The sequence below is a fragment of the Pseudopodoces humilis genome, chromosome 2, assembly GCF_049639895.1.
Source record: "Pseudopodoces humilis isolate 2021_Gansu_Grassland_sample_001 chromosome 2, ASM4963989v1, whole genome shotgun sequence".
Lineage (NCBI taxonomy): Eukaryota > Metazoa > Chordata > Aves > Passeriformes > Paridae > Pseudopodoces > Pseudopodoces humilis.
This window is the reverse complement of record NC_142201.1, coordinates 98,509,601-98,534,825: the sequence shown is the minus strand read 5'-3', so window position 1 is coordinate 98,534,825 and position 25,225 is coordinate 98,509,601. Positions and strand designations below refer to the sequence as shown.

The window sequence follows — 25,225 nt, the reverse complement described above, 5'->3', positions numbered from 1 at the left end:
CTAAACACTTCCAAATATTAAGCACAACTTAAAGATCAACTAAATGGTCTTAAGGCCATCTAAACAATTCTTTTATTAAGCTAAGTACTGGTATTCTGAAGTCCCATAAACAGCTTTGGAAACCTTAAATTGGCTAGATCTGGAGTGATAAGCTCATCAAGAGATTAAAATTATAAAACCTAGATTTACTACCAGGGTTAAAGGAATGTGGCTGTCATTTCTTCTTTTACTTTCTTTGAGCTGAAGGATGCATCCAACCACATAATTTCATTTTCATTCTATGTCCATTTCAATTTAGCGTGGCCTTGTGGGCACAGCCCAGAAAGAAACACAAAAAAAAAAAATTCCTGGGCCTGAAACTCTGCTTACTGTGGACCAAGGACAGCAGAAAAAACAATCCTAATCTACCAGGAACATGCTAAAAATTCACAATACATGCCAGCGCCACAGCTGGCAAAATACATCTGCAACATATTGCAAACATTAAACCCTACAGTTAGTTCAAATTCTAAAGAGAATTTAAGAAAGAATTATAGTTTCCTTTTTTTAATGAATTACAACTTATTAATTCCTTCCTTTTATTTAGACATCATCCCAAAGAACCTAAATTATGCTCTTCCAGTTCTTTAATGAAAATTTCTTGCATCCTAACATTTTTGAACTATATATCTGGTATTTTTAAGAAAACACAGTAGAGATCCCAAAAGTTACAGCCCAGAATGTAAAAGTCCTGCAGTTGCACATAACTAGAACAAATTAATCTCAGCTTTGTACACGATACATTACTCATATTTTTGAGAACATAAATAATTATTTATGTTTAGAATCCTGTAACATCCCTAAAGAGTGGAATATATATGGCATGTGGCCATTTTTATCCAGATATGCATATGTGAAAACAAATACAGATAACAAGGGACGAGGAGGGAGAGGAGAAGGGTTACAAAAGAGCTATGGCTGGACTTTTGTTACAGGTTCTAATCCATTTCATTTTGTTTTTAATGCAGTGCTGTTTCTGCAAATAGGTATAAGGAAGATGAATCCATAAGGAATCTGAAGTTCCTCTGAGGCTGGACAGTTATTGCTAGGTGAACCACAAATGATAGTTTCTTCATTGAAAAAGTGTATACTTTCACAAAGGAACAGTCAATGGCATTCTCATGTTGTATCATCAAATTGACTACAGTAGGAAGCAGCTTTCACACAGAGGTGATCTGCATTTTCTCCTTGGCTCATCAGTTTGTGTTCCGACGGATCCAGTCATAAAGGGCTGTCACCTTGGTGTACACACCAGGACGATTGCGCCGGGCACACCCTTCACCCCAGCTCACAATGCCAGCAAGGTACCACCTATTGCCCTTCCCTGAGCAGGCCAAGGGACCTCCAGAATCTCCCTAAAATGAAGTTCAGCCATTAGTGCACACACAGAGAGCACTGCAACAAAAATTAAACTATTTAAGAACAGTAAATACATGCCCCTCCTTTTCTCAAATGAAAACTTAGTATTAATTAAAACTTACTTCTGGATATAATGTACCCAACCAGATGTCATATTTATTAAATTATTTTAACTTATGGATGTAGCACACTTATCAATATAAAGCAAATGGCAAGAAGCTGTTTATAAAATTACTCCTTGATAATGTCCCATTACAGGATTCATAGAATAACACCACAGCTCAAAAAGGGAGAGAAAAAGAAATGGATGGAAATAGGGAATTCTACTACAATTTGAATAAAAATTGTTCACAGGTTGAAGCAGATCTCTTTTACTGTGTGTTAAGCAGGAACAGAAAGATACCACACACCCCAAATAAAAAAAAAGCCAACAAACAGTTGACTACTTTGAAGGGGAAGAAGAAGGAACAAAGACTAAGGAATGTGCAAATAAGAACTGGCTTCTCAAATGGAACATGCAGGTTTGCACAGCAATGTAGAAAAATAAAAATTCCCATTCAATTCAGCTCACAGGATTGAAATGCATTTGGGCTCATCAATGTTTTTTTGCCTCTCATTGCTTTAACCTTGTATGTCGTCTGTGAACTGGTCTGTTCACAGAACTCTGGGCAACTACAGTGCAGCTCCTCTCTGCAGCACTTCCTAATGCACACAAGGCAGTCAAGCAGCCTCCAAATTGACCCTGGGATTTGTTTGAGCCCCCAGCTGCAGCCAAAACATGTACAAGGTCAGGAGAAAGCCACGTACTGATTAAAGAATAATAACAGAAAGCTTTCATCTCCCAACCAAACAAAATTATCTATTATGGTGACACAAAATTATCTAGAGATAAAAGAAGAGGCCAGAGTTCTTCCACTCAGGCTGCTGTCATACTAGAAATGTTGATAATCCAAGAGATTGATGTCAAAGTGACTTGACAAAGGAGTCTGCATAGTCCTGCCAATTACTCAGCCAGTTCTGAAGGACCAAAGAGACTGTATGCCAGTGGGGAGAGGAATGAGGTCTTGGTTCCTAAGCAGAGGAACCAAGACCAAAGAACATCCTAGAGTGATAAGAAAACAGTCTGAAAGTGTAAGTTTTTATTTCTGATGTATCAGGTCCTCTAAAGATGGAAGGTATTTGGAAGCTTCACTTAACTTGTGCAATATATGCACCACATACATGTCCAGGACGAAGTGAAACCAAACAGGATGATCACAAGTCTGAAAGCATAGTAAAGGGGGCTTAGGCTGCTAAGTTCAGGGGGTTTCCTGAACTCCCAGTGTCATTCCTCTCTAACACTGTACAGAAAACACATACTATATATTACATAAAATATATACTAGTGACAGAAACGAAAAAAAATATGCAAAAATGCTACCCAGACTAAGAACTTTAAGACCCATAGGTCCAACATGCTAGAACTCAAACATAGTGTATCATGCTGGAAACTGGCCAGCTGAATACGTGATATACAGCTGAATTTGTTAAAAATGCCCATCTGAAAATTCAAGGGCATTTCTTAAGCAGCACATTTTTTGGAGGAACATCACCCCTACAAATAAACATATTTTAGCAAAACAATTCCAAGGTCACAGTTTGTTGATAAACTCTACATAATGTAAATAAAAATACTAATTAATTTAATTAGTTCTTAGACACTGCAAGAAAATTCTACAAATAGTCTATTGTGTAAAAGAGGTTTGACCCATCATGAGCTACAATCTTGCAAAAGTTACCCTATTGCATTAAAATAATAAAATTTATATATTACTCAAAAAATATACCGAATTGCCTCAGTCTAATAATCAGTAACAAATTTCTATCCTCTTTACATGGTAACTGGAATAAAAAACATGTTTGTAAAGTTGATACTCATTATCAGAAATATTAACACCAATGAAGTACACAAGTAGTGCAATAGGAGAAAGAAGACAGAGTCAGGACAGGTGGTATGACCAAAAAGCAGTTTCTGATTGTGTGTGTAAATAAGCTGGGTTTCATAACTTACACTACTGTGATGTAGTCACAACTTGTAATTACACACATGAATGAATGTTTGATATTAAATAGCACCATTGCAGCTGCAGTTCCAAAACCTAGCTTAGCTTTTCCTTTCATATTTCTTTGCAACTGTAACAATACGTTACTCATCATACTTTTAGAATATTTTAGCAATTCCATACCCAGATATTAACAAAAGATAAAAAGAAATTAATAAAAATAGCATAATTCACCAATGGGCCCTTTATCACAGATGATTCCTTTTATCTTTATATTTTTGTTCTCTTGTACGACATATAAGTGTTGAAGATAAAAAAGAATTCTTCTCAACACATTTTACCCCTTGCCTTTGCAAAATGATACTTCTCAAGAGTCAGACATTATCTATGATGAATTTTCTTCCTTATTTTGGTGGGCTTTTAGTTGCTATGTTTAATTAACCCTAAACTCACACTCAAGACATCTCAATTAAAAAAACCAACAAAGAAAAAAACCCACCACATAAACAACCTAAAACTCTGAGGAGCTTGCCAATGAAAGCAAACATTACTTTGTAGTTTTCCTACCAGTTACAGATTACCTGGCATGCATCAACACCACCATTAAGATGCCCAGCACACAGCATACGTGAAGTAATAAGATCATCATAGAGCTTGTTGCAAACACTTTGGTTAATCATTCTCACTTGAGCTTCCTGCAGTGTTTTGGCAAGATGACCTAGAAAAAAATACAAATGTTATTGCAAAGGTGGCACAAATTTCTTATAGAGATATCAATTATCAAAACAAAGGAGGATTACTTCAAACTCAAATTCTACCCAGCTAATGACAGCAGAGTAATTCCCTTCCCTTCAAATGGTGCCTGCCCTAGTTTTTGAAAGCTGTTGTCCACACTATGCTATAGCCATAGAGGTTCCAATGCACCACCTTTCCATTTCCCTAGACTTTATCCTTATGACCTTATTCTGCCAGAAAGTAGTAAAAGTGCCATGCAAATTGTAAGATAAGACTGCACACAGGGTGACTGAATTTGAATGCCATTTCAAATTATGTCTGAAGCTTTTTGTTATTATTTACACCATGGTTGTGCTACAAACAACATCCAAGTCCTACAAAAGGCAATTTCTATATTGTTTTCCATCTTCCCAGTTCTAGGGAAGAAACTGATAATAAAGCTGAGTGTGGAAAAACAAATAATTTAAAAAAAACCCAAAGAACTGTCTATAACTTACAAATTATGGTAACATCTTAATTCTGTACTATGGTATTGACATAAGATGCCTTTGTGAGCTAAATATCCTGACACCTCTGATGTGCTGAGATACTGCCCAAGCCCAGGTTTCAAGCTGTTTAATGTTGAGACAGAGCAAGGATCCCACAGGCTCCCTTGCCGCCCCTCTCTAACTCAGGGTGCTTTTTTCCTGCCTCCCCATTGCAGCTGGCTGCTCCAAGCTACACAGAGGCAGAACTCCTCATGAGACATACTTCAAACTGCCTTTGGTTAAGACAGAGAAAATAAAAGATCCTCCACATTCTTTTGCAATTATTGCTGCTTATGGCTCTGTTGTCAATCACAAACTAATTATTTCACTGCAATAGTTGCAAGCTACTGATCTCTTTACCTGCAAGGTTCTATTCACCAGATAAAATGAGTCATGAACATGAAAATGGGCACATTTTTGTAAATCTAGAATAATTTGTTTTTCAATGGTCTGTGACACCTGAGTATGCATTTTGTCACTTATTACCTACCACCCAAGCAATCATTCAGAATTCACAGACTGTAGCTAAGAGATCTTTTCTGACTTTTTATAGACATACTAAGTAAACTACAAGGGTTGGGGCTTTTTTTTGCATACAAGTATAAATATTCCATTATTAGAGTTTAAAACTAACAAACTTGCATAAAGTATATCCAGGAAATGAACATACTATTTTCTTTTATGGCTCCCCAGCCAGTTACATAGCAGACAGTTCCATAAAGAAATACTCTAGAGGTGCTGGGTAAACAAATGGGCTGTACCAGCTCACTGAAGAGTACAGGTGTCTCCATTTCCAACAGGGCAATGTCATAGTCTGAGATAGATTGGTCGTACTGTGGGTGGACAATAATCCTTATGATTGATCTCACAGCTACACGATTGCTCTTTTCATTAATAGTATGTGAGCCCATATATGCTCTCCATCCCATTGGAACGGAGTATCTGTAAAAAAAATGGTTTTAGAACGTCCCATTGGAAAGCAATGCAGTGTTAGTTTGCTCCATTTTAACTACTTTTCAGTGTTTGAGGACATTCATCAAAACCAAAGTGCATGGAGTAGAATATGACTTCAGAAGATAGATGCATTCTAGTCTCTGTCTGCTAAAACATTAAGCAATGTTTTTACTTGCTATTATAAAAATAATTAATTTCCTGGAGCTATAAGACCGACTCCTTGCTATGCATCATGCTTTGGAACTCATAAAAGTATATAATTAAACTCTATCTCTTCCTTACCACATGAAGGAGGTATGCATTTTCAATTTGCACTAGCTAAACGTGACATCACTGAGGTTTTCACTCATTGATAAATAAATAGGACATGTCTTGGTATAAAAGGCCGTACTTCAACTCAGAAAACCCCTGCCTTTTGAAAAGAAGGAGAAAAATTTGCATTTACCCTAAATCTAACAGAACAGTGTTCTACATGGAGGATTCACTGGCAATGGAAGCAGCTTCAGCAAAGAATATCTGCAAATATTTAAGACTTTCGAAGCCAGCAGAAAACACTGAGTTTTTATGTAGTGTTTATGTAGTGAGGTCACGTCACCAAGTTATAATGTGGATCAACTTATCTAGACAAGGAATAGCTTCTGCAAACTACTAAAGCAACTTTGTAAGGTTATTAAACTGCAGATGCTCTGGAACAGTATAATTTCTTCGTACCTCACAGAATGAGAATCCAGGAAGCAATGGGCAGCAGATACGAGCCACCTGTTGGAAATCACAGATGCACCACACACGTGGCCGTGTGCCCCCATCTGTAAACTCGCTTGCCAAGGCCACTTCTCAGATCTCGCGTCTTCACCTCCAACAATTCTGGTTTTCTTAAGCAGGCGTCTTCCACAAGCTAACAAGAAATCATTTAATAAATTAGTAAAAAGCCCACTGGTTAATTCACTTTGCCATCCTTGACACAAACTTTTACCCTTAGACCTTACTGTGCAATTGGTAAAAAGGTGAGTACTTGCCCGTTTTCACTCAATCAGGGCAGGTCAGATATAAAGCAATCATTGTCTATCTTCCTTTGTAGCTTTCCAAAGAGCTGAGTAACTCAAAAAGAGATTAAGCAAAATTTAAAAGTTCATTTGAATAATTCTTGTCTCTTTTTCCTACTACAAACACAGCTCCTTGACTGCATTTCATTCAGCTCTAAAAAAGCAGAAAGACCTACCAGCTTATCCTGGAAGCGCATTGCTTGAAATAAGTCACCATAGATAGAATGGATGAGTGGATTTAAAAGAAACAGTGCAAAATGCAAGACAGACATTTGTAAAAAGTGTTACCAGGAAATTATTTTTTTTTTAATTCATATTTGATTTAACGAATTCTTAATCCAATAATGCTTAATAATAACATAAATTGCTGACTTAGTTTCCCAAGTAACTAACAAATTTTAAAATAAATGCTACCACACCACAGTTCATTTCATCAGATCCATCTGTGCAGTCTCTTTTCCCATCACACTCAGGATTTGGTTTCAGCAAGCATTTTCCATTGAGGCATTTGTATGCATAAGGGGAGCAACTTTTGTAGGCTGAAATAAGAGAGAGAAGATAGTGTCACATGTTTGGAGTCACACTTTCAAATTATTAACAAAACCTTGCACATTCAGCAAGTTGTTCAAAGCTACACATTCTAGCCTGCTCTAAGTAGTAGTCTATACTGGTGTAAACTGGTCCCTCTATGGAGAGGGGACAGGGGACTGATCCACTCTAATTAATGACCACACTAATTTCAGTTTCCATTGTCCCTGAGGAAAAAGAGAACCCTCCAACTGTTCACACTCCCATTTTACATAACTCTAAATTGAATAAGTGTGTCTTCTCAGTTCTGTTCTTTTGCCTTCACCAGCACTACTGGCATTACAAATCATAAATCTTCACAGCATCTTTTCATTTTCAAGTGAAATTGAGAAAACTGTGGGAGAGCTTTATACCTCCCTCCAATAAATTTCTGACTAAGGACTATCACAGTTTACTATGTGAGAATCCTGATATATCTCAGCAATTTGCTTCCATTATTATTGTTATTCTTATTACCACTTGTTCACAAGGACCTCTAAACAGCGAGAGGTAGGTTTCTTCCAACAAGGATTTACTCCTGGCTACCCCAAGATTGAAAGCAAGACAAAAATTATATAAGCAAAATGCAGCAAATCACTAAGGAGCCACTGGTGGTACCAGCAATGTCCACAACTATTGTGGATCTACAGTAAAAAGATCATCAATGTGGTGAAAGTCTGCAGCCTACTATGTCTCCCTTAAATTATGTGGTACTGATCCGGCAGCAATTGGGGGAAAAGTGCTCTTCCAACAGGATCACCAGCAAAATGTGGTTTGGTTTTCTTACTAAAATCCCTTTTATCTTGGATTTTTCTTCATTGTCTAAACTCTCCCAAAACCTAGTTTTATTCTGCATGATTTGTATTCACTATTATGAAAGTTTTACTTTGTGACATGAAAAAAAATAATCTAGAAACAACACATTTAACCATTAAAATATGCATGCTTCTGACTTCCACCATCTTTTGGAAAATAGCTAAAAATACATACTTACAGCAGTTGTTTTCATCACTGTCCTGCCTGCAGCTGTCATCATCTTTACAAGACGTATACTGAGGTTTACACTTCCCATCACCACAGTTCAATTGTTCTGGATTACAACCTGAAGAAAATAAGAGTCTGTAAATTTCTAATGTAAACAGCAGACCAACAGCCACATGCTACACTCCCTGCCAGAGGTCAGTCACCTGGATGTTTCTGTGCCATTTCTGTCAGACATTTATCTACCTCGGTTTTGATAGCATCCAGTGACAGAGAGACTTGTGCTGTACTCTCTGGCCTTGGATTCCCTTCTGCTCACTGTTTCTGGCATCTTTTGAACGCTCCCTATCTTCTTTGACATGCAATACCTAATTCAGGTACAATACTCTAGCTGAAGCCTTCCCACTGGTGATTGGGAAGGTATTTTCAAATTCCTGTCTTACATCCTAGTGACACTTAAAAAAGCCCAGAACAAAGACAACCAACAAAACACCAAATATAAGAAAAATTCACAAAGTGTTTTGTGACTTTGACTCACAAGTCATCTCTTGAGCAATAATCATCCCCCCTAGACATTTTTTAGCAAAAAAAGCAACTTAGGCAATCCACATGTCTGTTTAGTTATCTACATTCTTCACAGAATCACAGAGTATTCTGAGTTGGAAGGGACTCAAAAGGATCAACTTCACAGTCCAACTCCTGGCTCTGCACAGCACCATCCCCAAGAGTCAAACCCTGTGCCTGAGAGCATCATCCAAATGCTTCTTGAGCTCTGGCAGCCTTGGAGCTGTGACCAGTGCCCTGGAAAAAGCCTGTTCCAGTGACCAGTCATCTTCTGGGTGAAGAACCTTTTCCTAATATCCAACCTAATCTTCCTCTGACACTTTAGACCATTCTCTTGGGAGTGTCGCTGGTCACCAGGGAGCAGAGATCAGTGCCTGCCCCTCCTCTTCTCCTCACAAGGAAGCTGTAACTGCAATGGGGTCTCCCCTCAGTCTCCTCCAGGCTGAATAGACCAAGTGACCTCAGCTGCTCCTCATACAGCTTCCCCTCGAGGCCCTTTGCCATCTTTGTTACCCCACTTTGGATACTTTCTAATAGATAACTATTTTTTATATTGTGGTGCCCAAAACTTCCCCCAGCACTCAAGGTGAGGCTGCCCCAGTGCAGGACAATCCCCTCCCTTGCCTGGCTGGGGATGCTGTGCCTGATGCCCCCCCAGGACATGGATGTCCCTCCTGGCTGCCAGGGCACCACTGACTCATATTCTTGTCTTTATTTTTCTCCATATATATTCTACAGCTTCTCAGGAACACTTACAACACTTAAAACAATCCCTCTAAAACACTTCCACCTTTCTATTGTGTGACACTTTTCCTATTTCATAAGCATCTACTCTAATCCATAATTTAGATCATGAACAAAAATTATGTGACATTCCATAACAACATTTGCAGAATGACATTAAAAATGTCCTTCTTCTTTGGTAATGAGCCTTGACCAATTGTTCTGTGGAAAGAATTTCCTGTATTTTTTTTTTTCTCCCCACATTTTCTTTACTTACTGATGATCTTGTCACACAAGACAGTGTTAAAGTACAACTTATCTATTTATCCTCTCACAGCAGGGAACTAAAACAAAATTTTAAATCTTCATGCTGGTTTTAATATTCTTTCCATTAGTTACAAATAGTTTACTTTCCTTTGGCTACTTCTTGTGCATTTTTAATTCCTTCGGAAGGTCAGCTTATAAAGATTGGTGTAAAATTCCCTCTTGATTTTTCTGTTCTCCCACTCTTTAAAGAGATACATTACACAGCCTCTTTTCCATACTTTTACATCTTCACCCACAGGCTTCATGTGATCTTAAAGGTTGCCAGCAGTATTTTAGAGATAATTTCAGCCCATGTCTCAACTTTGTGGAAGAAACTCTTTACAGAAAACAAGTAACGAGAAATAATTGTTCTACCCCAATCCAATTCATCACTACCATCTGGGCAGCTTTTCCAGCATTCACACTGATTTCTTGAAGGAATGCATATTTTGTCTGCATATCTAAGGACAAGCTAGAAAAATAAGAAATCAATGACACCTAGAAATATTGATATAGTCTCAATGCAGTAATGCAGGACTCTACTATGAAAAAATATTAAAATTACTACTAAAAATTAAAGTTTGTGTAATTTGTAACTTAAATTGAATATTAAAAAAGAAATATCTTACGTGGCACAATCTGTCAAAGATTTTTATCAAGCAGCCTGTATTAAATGAGTCACCTAAATAGACTTAGCAGATAAAATTCACATTAATTGCCTCTACTCTAAGGGCTGGAAGTCATTCATCACAGATATATAATTACTGATAGGAAGCATTTCTTTAATTTGTTAAGGGAGTGTATTTAATACAGAAGCATCTAAGGAGAAGGAAAATAAAATCAAAAACTAGGCATTCTTGTTAGTATTACAAATATGTATTTCCTGATATTAAAATTCTGTAAAAATTAATCTCTGTGTTACTACACTAAATGTCTGGTGTGAAAAAGTACTTTATCAAACACTTTCCAAAACTTGCAGTCTTGTTATGAAACAGCCCTTGACCAAGAATTTCCTTCACTTCACATAAACTAACTACTAGTATAGATGCTAAGTTATTTCTTTCCAATATATAAAAAATATTTGTTCTCTTTCACTCTTTCAGATGTGGAAGGAAAAAAAAGTCTCTGAAAGACTAAGTAGCTCAACTTACTCCTCTTCCTGCCCAAGTGAAGTCATATGAAACTTTCTCCCATTTAGCACCATGGGCAAATTAAGAGCTGCATCAATCACACTGAAGTACCAAATCCATTTGTCCCACAGTTGTCTAATCAGTTCCAACCTGGAGTAAATTAGTCCTCTTCATTTCCTTGCATGTGATATGAGTGGGAGGAACGCATACACTACACCCGGCCAGCATGAGCTCAAAGCAGGAGTGTCTCCATTTTCCTGTCACCTCTCCAGGCCTGAAGTCGTCCAGCTGATGGCTGGCATTTGTTTTCCAGGACACTTCAGAGCAGTACCTGTGATTTTTAATAACTGTGCTTTGATAGGCACTCTACAATGAGAAAAAACTAACCTCAGGTGGGTGACTGCAAGTACTAAAGACGTGGGAAAACACGAATTTATTTTTTTCCTTCTCCTATTACTACTGCTGCAGGCAAGGCTGATATAGGCCAGCGCTCTCAATCCATGCTCATATCTCAGACAGCCTTCCCCAAACTACTGCATCAACTTGGTACTGACACATCACAGCTATTCCACTCCTCCTGATGACTCTTTATAGAGTCTCCTGACTGTGACTAAGAATTGATTAAATAACTTTGAGCCATCTGCTTGCTGGCTCAGTGCTAGAAGCAGAGCACACAGATACACACAATAAAGATGGGATTTTCTCCATTAAAAAACGTGTTCTTAGGCTTAGATTCTAAACCATTTTTGAGGCAGCAACCAGAGTAACCATAGAACTAAGAATAGTTGGTAACCTTTTCTAGTAGAAAGAGACCCACATTGGTGGAAGAAGAAATCCCTGAAAATTTGTGAGTCTTATAGAATGACTGACCACAAAATGTGCCACTTATTTAGAGTGAAGGCATGAAACAATAATCTTTACCAGAAACCTTACTACTTAAATGCTTCTATGTCAACAATGAACAGAACTACATTCTGACAAGCAAGCTGAGGATTTGAAGAGGCTTCTCAAAATGAAGCAAAATTATTTTCTCTTGAAATCATAGAGAGCTTTATCTACCCAGACATTAATTGGGTAAAATAAACCCCAGGCATTTAAAAAAAATCTGAAATTGTATCTTTTCTAAGAAGTGTCACAAGTAAATATGTGTATCTCCTGAAAATTCCTGTTCCATCATCTGGAAGCCCCCCAAAATCTAACATTGCTCCAGAAGTACATAGACTGGGGAGTTAGGAACAGCCCATAAAAAACCCAGAGGTATTTCTGCAACATGTTCTAGCAAGGGGTCCTCTTTGACTGCCAGTAAAACTTAAAATAGTTTGTCTAAACTTGAAAACTGATCTAGAGCACCTTGAGTTGTGATTTTAAAGAGAAGATTAAGTATTCATGGTTATTTTTTGTTGGCAAGAGTCATGCTTAGAGGCCCTCTGCCATTCTATTTTCATGTTGCAGCTTGGCTATTTTAAGGTGTCAACAAAGTGCCATATAAATAGATCTACAGAAATTGAGAAATTTTACTTTTACTCCCTATTTTACAGAAATGTTGATAAAAGTTAGAAAATAAGTGCTAGCTCCTAAATGCACCTTATATCTAAATTTGTACCTCTGTTTGGTCAACTAAAGACATAACATTTTATACATTTGTCTCCTGCAATAAGGTTAAGAAAATAGGCAGGTTGAGTTGTACACAATTGGTCTGTCAAGCAGAGTTTCTCAAAGGTTTCTCCTTAAAAATTAAAGCGTGTGCTTAATAACTTACGGTCTGTGTGACTGAAAGCTTTGTATTCAATATAAAACCCTCTGTGGGTGACCAGCTCATCAGAATGGAAGTTGATTTCAACAGAATAGCCATATTCTCTGTTTCTGTTGTTTTCTGAAAGAGCTTTACAGTATCTAGCAAGGCAAAAGTGAGAAATATTAATTTCTAACCAAACTGACCACTACCACCCAGCTATGTCTCCTTTTATTGAGTGGTGGTGATGTCAAAAACTTTTAAGACAATGCAATAAGGATAAGCTGTATTTTGGTGTTAAAAATTGTCCAATTAAAGTTTTAGAAAGCCTATTTAATAATTTCTCCCACTCTGCAAATTTTTGGGATTAATGGACTTTGAAACAAGATACAGCGAGATGATCAGTGTCAGGGTTTACCTTATGAACACAAACTACTTCAAGCATGCTTGATTTCAGATTGCCCATTTAGGTTTGCAAACCCAAAAGTTCCACATCCAGGAAAGGATTAAATCATCCAGCCAAACCCAACAGCTGTTGCTTGTTTCAATATGCTCCTTCCAAGAGACAAATTTCTCTGAATAGCTTTATTTTTAGTGCTTGTGTAACAATTACAATCCCTGAAGAGCAAGTGGTAAAGAAAATTAAACTTCTGATTGCACAAACTCTTCAACCACATCAAGACCACAGCCAGGAATTTACAGCTCAGCTGCAGCTGCATAAAATCCTGTTGTTTTCTACATTATTGCTCTAAGGGGAACAAAAGAAAAAGTAAATATCTGTAAGAAAAAATACAGGATGCCTGAATGTGCAAGAACTCAAACTGCAAATCAGTATGCCAGAAAATAATGTATTTACTCACCTAACTCCATCAATTTCTAACCAGTCTTTATCACATTTACTGGACCCTGGAGACTTCTCTTGAATTTGTATTACAAGGATTTTTATTGAGAGTTTGTAGCCAGGCAATGGTGCCTAAAAATCAAAAGAAAACCCCTGACACACATTCGCAAAATGGTAACAGCCTTTGCTCCCAAAGTGTTCTACCTATTGCAGGATTGGAAGTACTGCACTTCTATTGAAATTAGCAGCTCTGAAGAACCTTTTGCTAATTTAAGCATCTATAGAAATCTTTTTAGACTATATTTGGTGAGACTGTGCCTGATGAAGTGTAAGCCTTTCTGCAGCCAGCATAAAGCACTATATCTGAGGTTCACACTAGGCTTGTAATGCCATGTGTCCTGCACAGAGGTCAGAGGTTTTTGCCACAAGCTGCTAATAATACCGTGAGAGGTAGAGACTTATCAAGTCATATACATGAAAAGGCTCCTTTACCAGGGAAACTGAAAAAGTAGTTAAATGCTGAATGCAACAATAGACCAACACATTAGGCAGTTGGTAGAAATCATGAGCAGATTTTAAGCCTTGCCAAAGGACTTGCTGTAAATTCAGAGGTGAATTTCTAAGCCAGAGAAGGTCCTGCCCCTGCAGAATTCAGGGAAATACAATGTGGTATCCATCATGTGAGGCATGATTTACATGATCATTTTTTTCTTTTTAACATAGAAGAAAAGCCCTGATTATTATTAATTTTCTCTGGCTGTTGGGAGTTGTCATCTTACACATTAATTTGTTTCTGTCACAAATAATGCTCAAACTTCTGGAAGTTTGCAATATTTCCCTCCCATAGTTGGCACCTGTACCTAGAACAGGAAAGAAATGGGTGACAGGGAAGAAGTCAGGTTCAGTGGGCTCCCTAGGTTTTCTCTCTGTTTCACCCACATCAAAAGCCATTTCTCCCAGTTTTGAGTCCACATAAGATAAAGAGAAGTAATCAGTACTCAGAAGAGCTCCCAGTGTTTACCTTGATGATCCAGGTGCAGTCAATGTTTGGTGGGTAGTAACTTGGGTAATAAGGGGAACTTAGTGTCCCATTCCAGGAAGTATAATGACCACCACATACTAGGAGAGAAAGACATCAGCAAGGAACACAATTATCTCAGCTGGACCAAAGTGCAGAGTCTACTTCACTTGCTAGGACCCTTCTCTAACTACAGTTAGAAGAATACATTGTGACAGTATTAAACTAACATTTTCCCTGTATTAACTGAAAATCACTTAACTTCTACCTTCACATAACACTGAATTTCTCTTATTTTTTGGATCAAATTACAACTACAGGTAAATACAAAAAACCTCTGACTGAAGCTTTTCCTTTTTAAAAAAGCATTCTTTCACGGTAAGTGAAAGAAGCAACTAGATGTGGACACCCCCCTTCCAATTTACTTCTGACTTTTATGTATGCATTTTCAAAATTAAAAAGCAATCATCCCACTGAAGTTAAAACTGATTAATTTAATGTAAACAAGGAAGTTCATGCATCAGTTTCCACTTTGAAAATTCATGCCATATTTGAACAATTCCTTTGAGATTTTATCTTCTAGCAAAGACTCACCTAGATATCCAGTCCTTAGTGCTTTTGGTTCCCTTTAGGTAATATAATTAATACAAATATGAACATAACAGAAAATAAGACAGTTTTGAAATTAAAAAATCTTGTAGCAAAACCTGGGCTAAATATAATTCAAAATGCCCATCCTCAAAACAATAAAGCCATTTTAACTAGTAATGTGCATGGGATAAATATTTGGATAATCAGCATGCAGAAAGACATAAGCTGAAATGTGGCATCTTTGTCCAAGTTTATCCCCTGTGACTTGTTCCAGACGTTAAAAAATAGTCACTTGCTTCATTGTCAAAACTCTTTCACTTACACCTTACCAAATAACTGTGGCTAAACTTGATCCTGTGAAGCCTTTTTATCCCTTCTATAATTAGTACTACAGTTTAGCATTACTCAAAATATTTCACCACACAGCACCCATGTAAAATCCATAGTACCCCATAGGTTTGGAATGTATTTCTTAGGTCTGGAACACACTTTTCTTATTCAGTTAACTGCATTGAGCAATGCTTTCAGAAAAAGAACAAAGATAAATAAGAAGTGTTTGCTCTTGTTTTCCATTTTCTTTAAACACACATTCTACGATCTGGGGATACATTTCCAAAACTAATAAAAGTAGCTGCCCTGTCATGGGGACTATCTAACTTTGCCTAGGCAGACAGTGCCTCTAGCTGGCTGGCTGCTCTGCTGGCACTACTCAGCGTTACCCATGTAATGCCTGGCAAGTAAGGCTTGAGTAGTTATCAGGAAGACAAAGTCTCTCAGACCAAAGGATGTTCTCTCTTCTTTGTTCAGTTCTCAGTCTTTTGTAAAGTGGATCAGAATGGTAACTCCCTGCTTTATATGCCAACATTCCCTCCTCCAGATATGTTCAAGGCAATATCAACTTTTTTAGAAGCAAAAACAATAATAAGTGTGTGCTTTCATTAGATGCTTGTTCCCATTAACTACGTACTGATTTTAGGAATGGCTTGAAAGTGAGCTTTTAATATGTTTCTTTCTCCTCTTTGGTCCAGTGAGAAGGTAAGCAACATTACATTACTTGATGAAGTTAAACGCACAACAGAAGGAGTCCAGGCCCCAGGCCCACACCATCTGGAAGGTTACAAAAAAAAATGCATTAAAAAATGTAATCCCCCAAATATTTCCCACATTCCTGTCATCTTTGCTGGGAAACTGGGCAGAAGTAACACTGATCTGGGCATCTGTGTTTCAGTAGCATTCCCTTGGCTATCACTTCCCTTTTATTCTTCCAGCCAGCTGATAGTGCATGGGATGCTAGGAGTTCCCAGCCTAGAGGCTTAGTCACTCTGTGTGTACATCACAGTTTTCTTGCTTAACAAGTGCCCTGGAGTTCTCATACCTATAGAAGCATCAGATTACCTACAGAAGCCAGATTATGTTACTTCAGTAGTGATAGTGGCACTGAGAAGCAAAAGTTAGGAATGAAAAGGCAACAAGTGCCAGTGCAGCAGTGTTGAGCAGCATCTTGCAACAGATAAACCCAAAACATTCCCAATATATCCATGTTTAGCCTGGTTTTGTGTCACAAAATCTATCACACAAAATGTGAAGCCCCATGCTTGGCAGCTATTGCTTCCTATTGTTCTTTTACTTGTAATGTGAGATGCTATTTCTTGCATCTGTAAATTCACTCTTATGCTTATTCCATTTTGGAACCCACATAATATTTTTGACTTTTTTTCATTTATTTATAATTTGATGATCTTTGTGGGTCACTTCCCACTCAGAATATTCTGTGATATCTGTGAATCTATGTGTTAAAAATTTCTAACATGTTTCTCTTTTTCTATGCACAGCAAATGAAAGCAATTAAGGTTAGACCTCTCAGTAACAGAGTACTTCAATCACAGCCCAGCAGTAAGTTCTCTGATGTCACTGAGATCCAAATTGAAAGCATTAAAGTAAAAATTTTTAACCTTAAATTGAAAGTAATTGTCTTCTGCTTTAGCAGGCTATTCCTTTCACACATTTAAAGTGAGACACTAGTGAATGAATCTCTGCTTTGCCTCTCCAGCAGACATTATTAAATCCTTTTTATCATAATAGCTGACAAAACATTTATAAAATAACAATTTAAGTTCTCTCCATGTTGCCATGTAGAAATATTTCAGCATCTTCATCAACCCAGTTGACAACCTGGCTTATCTTCTATCTGTACCTTCTGTCATAGTATCATCAGAACAGCAAGGCAAGCTATGGGAAGAGGAATCCACATAAGATGCTTACTCTCATGTGTCTTACACCTCACATCATCTCAGCTTGAACATGCTTTAGGATTTGTCACTGAACAGATGTATTACTGCAGTTTACAGAAACTGGTGAGAACCAGTTCAATCACCATGTGAGAGCCTAGACCTAAACATCAGGGAATAATGGCTACTATAGTTACTGGCTGTCATAGATATTGGACATACTTTATTATTAGTCCTACTGTATGTGTCTTAAGTATGTCACTAGGCTGCTTTTGACCCAAGCAGAAAACTAATAGACATATGCAAAACAACACATTTTCTAGAGTGGTAATAAAAGTAACCAAAACAGTTGGTCTTTCTGAGGTACCATTCAAGCTTTTTACATAATTTGTCACCAAATTCTGTTTTGGTTCTTTAATAGACAGATAGCAATGCACATTCTTGAATTTTGTCTTACACTTCCTGCATCAATGTTCTCTGAATGTGTTACATCAGACACATGTGTTGGTCTTGCTGTCTTCCGGGAGTTTTAATGCTCAGGGCCAGCTCTACATTTGTGATTCCTAAAAAGCTGAGCCAGAGGTAATAATGCACAATGGAGTAACAGTTGCAGCAATAATCCATAATAAGTAGCAGAACAGATGCAGGCCCACATCAGAAACAGGATTCTCCTCATTAAGCTACAGTTTGAGAGTAACTCGTTACAAAAACCTTGCATGTATTCCATGCCAACAATGGCAATCTGTTGTTGGCATGGAGCACAGGAAGCAATCAGTACATTAATAGAGCTGAAGAGGACCACCTATTCAATTAAGTTAAAACATTCCTAAACGAGTGCATTTCAGATTCCTAGTTGAATCTTCATGCCCAGCTAACCTCTTCCTGAAAGTTCCTAAAATAAAAAAATTAAGTAAAGTTCCCCTCTTGAAACCATCCTTCTTCAGATCCTACAGCTTGTTTATTTATTTGGTTGGGGAAGACAGATTCTTTGTGCTCATACATGAAATTTGAAAAGTAGGAGCAGTGTAGCCACTCAAATTTAAACATCATCTGAACTCACTTATGCAAATAGACTACAGAGTGACTCTGAGGACGGAGCCCTCCAACCCTCCTGTTATAAACAGGACTTCAGCTGTGACTGGACTGCCATAAAACATACATTTTCTGAAAGTAATACAATAGAACACTCTAAAATAAAGTCTGAACATTTTTGAATTGTGAGAGTAATTTTATGGAAAGGAACCCATTAAGAATTGGTCATAGTGTAGAATAAACCCCATAGAAATTTGCAACAGGTTCCCCAGAGAAGGGGTCATGGCACCAAGCCTGTCAGAGTTCAAGGAACATCTGAACAATGCATTTAGTCAGATGGTTTGGTTTTTGGAAGTCCTCTGAGGAGCAGAGAGTTGGACTTGAAAACCCTTATCAGACCTTTCCAACTCTTTTAGAAGATCTTTTTATTATGCTGTCCAAGACTTCTGATTAAGTTGTATTTCAAATCTTACATTTCATCAATTATTTTTCCGTACAGCTCAATAAAGCATCTTTGCTCTGTGTATCATACCTGGTAATGATCTTGTTCTGCAGTGGAAGAAGGAAATCATATGCTGACAAGTGGTGTGATGCACAGCTGTCTGGAGTAACACCACGCAAAGTGATAACTACCAGTCTCACCACATAGTTAGAAGGAACTCGCAGTCTCCATTGATAAAATGACTTTTTGGGATTCATCAGAGTTAGAGTCCTGTTGTTACCTGGCTTGGCATACAGGTCAAAGGATACTGCTACAAAAAAGAATGTAGATCGGTATGGAAAAACTGTTAGATTGAAAGATAAGTTCTTGGGAAAGGTTTCAGACAAGGTAGAAGTGATCACCTACCCACATTTCTTGACTACTCTATTCCCTTTTTGCTCTTATGTTTGCAGCTCTGTTCCCTTTTCCCTATCAGACTGCATCACCTTCTCCTGCTCTGGCCAAGGACATACAAAGCCTCACCATCACCAGCTCTTTGCACATTCCATGAGTAGGAACTGATTCAGCTGCAATTGCTACAATATCTGTGTCACGCCTACTGCTTCCTTTGCCATTTTCTCTTCTTCCCTCTCTGTGCAGTGACAACACTAAGTACATGAAGACAAATCTCGAGATGAGCTTGATATGAAGAAATCAGGCAAAGTGAATTAAAGCTCTGCATTATCTGCCTGATCACTAACAACACACAACCAAAATTGTCTAATCACCAGCCAAATAATGTACAATTTTTTAGAGGTTTTGTTGGGTGTTTTTTTTTGTTTGTTTGTTTTGTTGGTTTTTTTTTGGTTGGTTGGGGTTTTTTTGTTTTGTTTTGGTTTGGTTTTTTTTTTGTTTTGTTTTGGTTTTGGTGGTTTTTTCGGGGGTAGGGGGTGTTTTTTTAGAGATGGCAAAAATAGGAGCCACAGCTCACTGCAATTCAGTGGGAACTATTACATTTCAACCATTTCAACCATTCAGAATAAAAGCTGTAAGGTATTTTCATCCAGACTTCATTTGAAACACAGCACATGGAGATTCCATAGTCTAGTTTAGTTCATAAGCCCTACAGATATAAGAATAACTGGAAAAATGCCATTTTTCTATCACAGGATTCCATGTCCCCCCCGAAGTGGTATCACTTGGGATTGAAACATAATTACCTGATTTTAGCATCACATCATATTCTATGGAATCTGAAACTGAAATGTAATAATTATCAGCTACATAAGCCAAAGACACAAAGTGGAGAAAGAAAAATAGACAGAATAGGTATTAAATGACAGGTACATTGTTACCAAAAAGCTCCATTGTATCAAGATCAAAATCCTCCTCCCCAGAACTGAACAAGGGAGCTGCTTGTTTACTACAGATTTCTTTTTGTTCCACTGGGGTTAATTTTTTAAGAGAAGCAACCATATCTTGTGGTGCCCAGAATGTATTCCAGAAATAAGCTCGAAGCCCAGATTCTCCTTCACTGTGAAAAAAAAAAAAAAAAAATTATCATAAATGCAGTCTAATTACTGTTTTGGACATGGTTTTTACTGGTCTGCATTTTTGGCCGGCACAGTTTCATAGCCACCTGAATTTCTGTGCCCAATACTTGCTGCTAAACATGGTGACAAAAAACTCTCGTTTAACAATTATTTTTGCTGTCCAGAAATATTTTTGACATATGCAACTTAACCAGCTACACACTGAGACTGAAAAATCACACCTTGAAATCCTACAATAGTTTTTATGAAATTGGATACACTTTTAAGATCATATAACAACTCCAGACACATTGTAATTAATATTTTTAATGGAAGATAGCACCATACAACAACACAATTTTACGTCTGTACTTTGATGCAGCATTTTGCACAATTTTTGTTGAAATAAAGAAACCTTGAGCATATGCATACAAATTATTACTTCAGTGATTCCACCACAATCCTTTTGAAAATGCCTGTGCACTGAACCTTCAGGGTCTTCAGAAAGTACCAGGTTTGTAATAACCTGCTGTTCAAAGGATTTACATTTCTTACCAGGAACTCAAATAGTGTTTTGCCCCAAGTTACACATTTAAGGATTTGTTTTCAGAGGTTAAAAAAGATCTTCATTTGAATGGACAAAACTGAAATAAGATCATGCAAGTGCTGTATTGTTATTTCAAAAATTAAAAGTAGATTAATAGACAACAAAACAACTCATAGGCTCAGGAACAATTAATCAGATTTCATTTATCTCACCAATTCTACAGGGCAGGACAGAAGTCATACTGTTAGCTTAGCTCATATACTTAAACGCATTTCTGCGTTTTTTAATTCTCTTACAGAAATGTGCATGTTCTTCTAGATAGCTTATTTTAAATGCATTAAAAAACAGAGAAAAACACAGCTGAATATTTCAAATTTCTACCATATGCTGGAACAGCACATACCTGAAAGTAGCCACTACAGACTTCAAGTAGTACTTTCCCAAGAAGGAAGATTCGTATGTTTCTGCCAACTGACAATGAAATAGTGGTAAAAGAAAATGTGACATTATATTCTAGTGCCAATATAATCTCTAACACTATAAAGTGCTTGTCTTTTTCATTCTTTCTTCTTCCTCACTGCCTTCCCCCACATTACAAGCACTGTCCATAATTTTCACAAAATGTATCAAGTAAGGATCATAAATCTGCATTAAATTCCACTAAAAAATTGCTTTTTCACACTACATTTCAAGACCACTGAGACAGTTCTTGATACTTAGTCACGAAAAAGTCTTTATTAATACATTTATATTTTTGTTTCAGTCTTTAAACTTCCAGTATGATTGACTTGTATTGGCTGTGCACAAAGCAGCTTTGAGACATCAGATTAATTCTTTTGGGAAATTCAGGCTAACAGAGAACAGCTTTGTCTTCTAAACTGCTGCCCACATGTACCTAGGAAACAGTACTGATCTCACAAACAGAAACTCATAAGAAGGGCAAGAAAGCAAGCACTGTTGTGAATGGTAAGGAAGATTAAAAAAAGTGAAGCATTGAACTGGAGGTGAAATCAAAAAGAAAAAGAAAAATGTAGAAGGCAGATAGTTTGAATAAAGCAAAATAAAACAATCACTCTCCTATTTCCTTCAAGACAATTTCTCCATAACCCTGAAAACTTATTACCTAGAAAGTATTCCTCTTACTCTAAGACACACAGCTCCATCTGTCTAGCTGCATTTCTAAAACTGAAAACTGCCAAGGCTTTTGCTAGCTTTAAACTTACTGTTTCCAAGGGAAAAAAAAAAAAAAGAAAGGCTAACCCAAGTTTTCTCCTCATTCCCAGCTGATTCTGTATAAATATTTACAAAATATTGCTCTACTTATGTGGAAACTTACATAATTTTGGACTGCTTTTGCTTGCAGGAGGAACTTCTGTGATGTTGGATCATTGAGGTCACTTGTATAAGTCAAATTAGGAATTTCTACACTTCCACTGATATAAGTAAAGGAAAAAGCTGGAGCTGAGGAAAAAAAAAAAAAAAAGAAAAAGATAGCACACCTAATAACATTACAAAACAAGAGGCTTGCAGATGTGCTTGTCCTTGGCATTTGCAGGTATTAGTTCTTAAGAGAAACATGCAGTAATAGCTACAGCACTCAGCCAGTCCCACTGACAGAGTAAAGCCCAGCAGGAAAGGAAAATAAGGAGATAAAGGTTTAGCTAGGCATTTCTACTAGGAAAATTTCAATGTTAATCTTCCATTTTTTTTTGTGGTGCTCTCATCTTGAAGAGGCACGGTTTTAATGGCTGTGTGTTGACATTTGGAAAAGCACATAAACAATTTAGGTATGCATTCTGTTTTTAAAAAAAGTGAAGAGAAAATAGACAAATAACTCCCATAGGTTCCTGCAAAAGATAACACTTAATACCAATAATGATGGTATTCATGAGCAGAAACAAAAAAATAATTAGAGATAAAATGCACACTTTCAATATTCTTGTGCAACTACTAACTGCTAATTACTGTGCATTTTGTTGCTTTAGCAAAGACATTAAGGAGAAGGCAAAGTCAGCAGTTTATATACATACATTATGTGTATATAATGTGTGTATATATAAACTAAGCAGCTCAGCTGCTTAGTGCAGAGCTTTTCACAGTATGAAATATCCATCCCACCCAGACCACGCTGGGAGTAACACTTACAGAGTGAGTAGTGCAGGACTAGCAGGATTGCTGTAACTGTTAAAGAAACTGTAGGTAATATTCCTAGAAGACATCTCCTCCAGAAACACAACTTCATCCTTTTGAAGAAATGATACTTTTGGCACACACCTTCTTGGTAGGATGGGCAGTAGGAAACGCGCGGACTTTCCTACAGAAAGACCATGGATGGCATCAGTTAGTAAAAAAAAAAGGAAGAGCTATTGTATCACATTTTGGGGTATTTACTCTCTTAGTTTCAAAGAGATTAAAATTGAGATAAGAGCTTTCATGTTATCAGCTAGGGCACACATGAAACCTGCATCTCTCTGGGCTATTTCCTTGTATGCATCTGAGGCTGTGAAAAAAGGTGGGGGGAGGCAGGGATTGCATGTGGATTTTAATCACTGGTTAAGAGCGATTTATGAAGAACAGGGGTCAATGCACACAGGAGTGGATAGAGATAATTTATTTACTGTGTTCCTACTACAAAGCTTAGTTGGTAGCTCTTACCTGCCCTGAAGCCCATTCAGAGTCCGGAGCTGGAATGCTGTACACAGAAATCTGGCCGGAGGGAAAAGCCTGCAGCATGATGCCGTGACAAATGCCTTTTGACAAACCTAGCAGCAACCCCCTAAATGAACCTTGTTACTTAAACGTAATTCAGAATAGCTCAGAATAGCTGCTCTCCCCACCACACACACCGGGCTTCTCTTATTTCACCTTTGCTATACTGCTTGAAGCTGGAGCCAGCTGATCTGCAGTCAAAGAAGGTGGGCAGGAAAAGTTGCCATCACTGTAACTCCTTGTTTTCCTGACTGGATAAGTAGGATATGGATCCCATAATTTGAAAATAGATCACTTCTTTCAGAACTACAAGAATAGGGAGATCATTTATGACACAACACAAAGGACATACAACCAATTCATAGACAAAAGGTCCCAGGGCAATATAAATGAGGCAACTTCTAATAAACTCCCTGGGGAATTCATAGAAATATCTGTAAGAGAGGAGAAATGCTCAATTCAACATATGACCTTAGTTTTCCAGCTTCAAGATATTACCATAGAATAAATGTGGTAAATAAATTGCAAACCAATTTATGTTCACATTTCCTGTTTGAAAGGAAAAAGCTGCTTTAAGTCAGCAAACCATCAAGTTCAGCATATTCTGCATGTAAAATATGAAAAATCAAGGATGTGTGTGGAGAAATAACATATTTGATAAATGTTGAAAGAGAGAGAGAGCACAAAGAACAGAATCTAGAAAAGCAAAAGGGAATGAAGAAATCTCAGCCCCAGAAAAATAATACAAAGGGAACAAACAAATCCCAACAGTTCACACAGAGATTGCAAAAGGGATTAATTGGAAGGCAATCCTCACAGCTCAGAAATTCAAACTACAGCTGCAGACAGATGGCTTTGTTCAAGTTCTCTCTTTTTCAACACCCTATCTGCTACACACACAGAACCTGATGACTGACACTTTGCCCCTTCCTTCATGGAAAAGAGAAAAACCCACAGGAAAATGCCTAGAAGAAACAAATCCACTTCTGCATAAAATTTGTATCAGGACCTTTTAGAAACACCAGTTTTGTTTCAGCAAGGACAAGATCATTGCAATAACACACATCACCATGTTTATTCATTTTGATAAGGTTGCCTGAAGCTCAAGAATTCAAATTCTTAAGTGGATGAGCTTGAAAACAAAGAAATGAAAGCAGGAAATAAAAGAGTTAGTAGCTCCAAATCATGCAGTTAATTAAAATGAATGCAGGAGAATTAAGAAACATACAACAAATCACCACTTATAGCAGCAGAATTTCTGATCTTCAAAAATTAGGGCCCTATGGATTTGAAAGGACTGAGTTCACTTTTTACAGTGCCTCCTCTCCCTTTCTCCCTGTCAGCTGTTCTTGGGTGGAAGAGGCAGGGAAAGCAGTATTTGGCACAGTGCAAACAGTTCATTGCTACTTCACAGTTTCTTCTGTATTGGCTGCACACATCTCAGAAGAAACGATGAGTAAGCACCAAGCTCTCTGTTTATACAATCAATTGTATTTTCAGCTTCCTGACAGATGAGTGTACCTGCACCTAGCTGGTGCCTTGAAAATGAAGTTCATTATTGCGCCTCCCCCCATGTCTCCAGATATCTGCTTGGAGCAACCACC

At 37.5% G+C, this 25,225-nt stretch overlaps 1 protein-coding gene across 1 annotated transcript; it reads right to left on the bottom strand.

Annotated features, from left to right (window-relative positions):
* Window positions 1-1,235: 1,235 nt before the first annotated feature.
* Window positions 1,236-23,645, bottom strand: LOC106628235 (suppressor of tumorigenicity 14 protein-like). The gene is made up of 14 exons (XM_088051309.1): window positions 23,568-23,645; window positions 21,316-21,383; window positions 20,189-20,367; window positions 18,945-19,164; window positions 16,120-16,259; window positions 14,565-14,662; window positions 13,563-13,675; window positions 12,730-12,863; window positions 8,261-8,368; window positions 7,119-7,238; window positions 6,368-6,551; window positions 5,373-5,644; window positions 4,022-4,158; window positions 1,236-1,394 (listed from the first exon to the last, which is right to left on the bottom strand). The coding sequence occupies exons 1-14, from the start codon at window positions 23,643-23,645 to the stop codon at window positions 1,236-1,238; spliced, it is 2,010 nt and encodes a 669-aa protein (XP_087907435.1).
* Between the last annotated feature and the right edge of the window lie 1,580 nt (window positions 23,646-25,225).

What these genes read in the sequence shown, in the direction of transcription:
- LOC106628235 (XM_088051309.1), bottom strand. Translation starts at nt 23,645, where the DNA reads ATGCTGCAGGCTTTTCCCTCCGGCCAGATTTCTGTGTACAGCATTCCA. An exon ending in ACTGCACCTGGATCATCAAG is followed by an intron (nt 13,676 to 14,564) that starts GTAAACACTGGG and finishes TTTGATTTTTAG; the next exon opens with GCACCATTGCCTGGCTACAA. An exon ending in CTGGATTCTCATTCTGTGAG is followed by an intron (nt 5,645 to 6,367) that starts GTACGAAGAAAT and finishes TTTTTTTTACAG; the next exon opens with ATACTCCGTTCCAATGGGAT.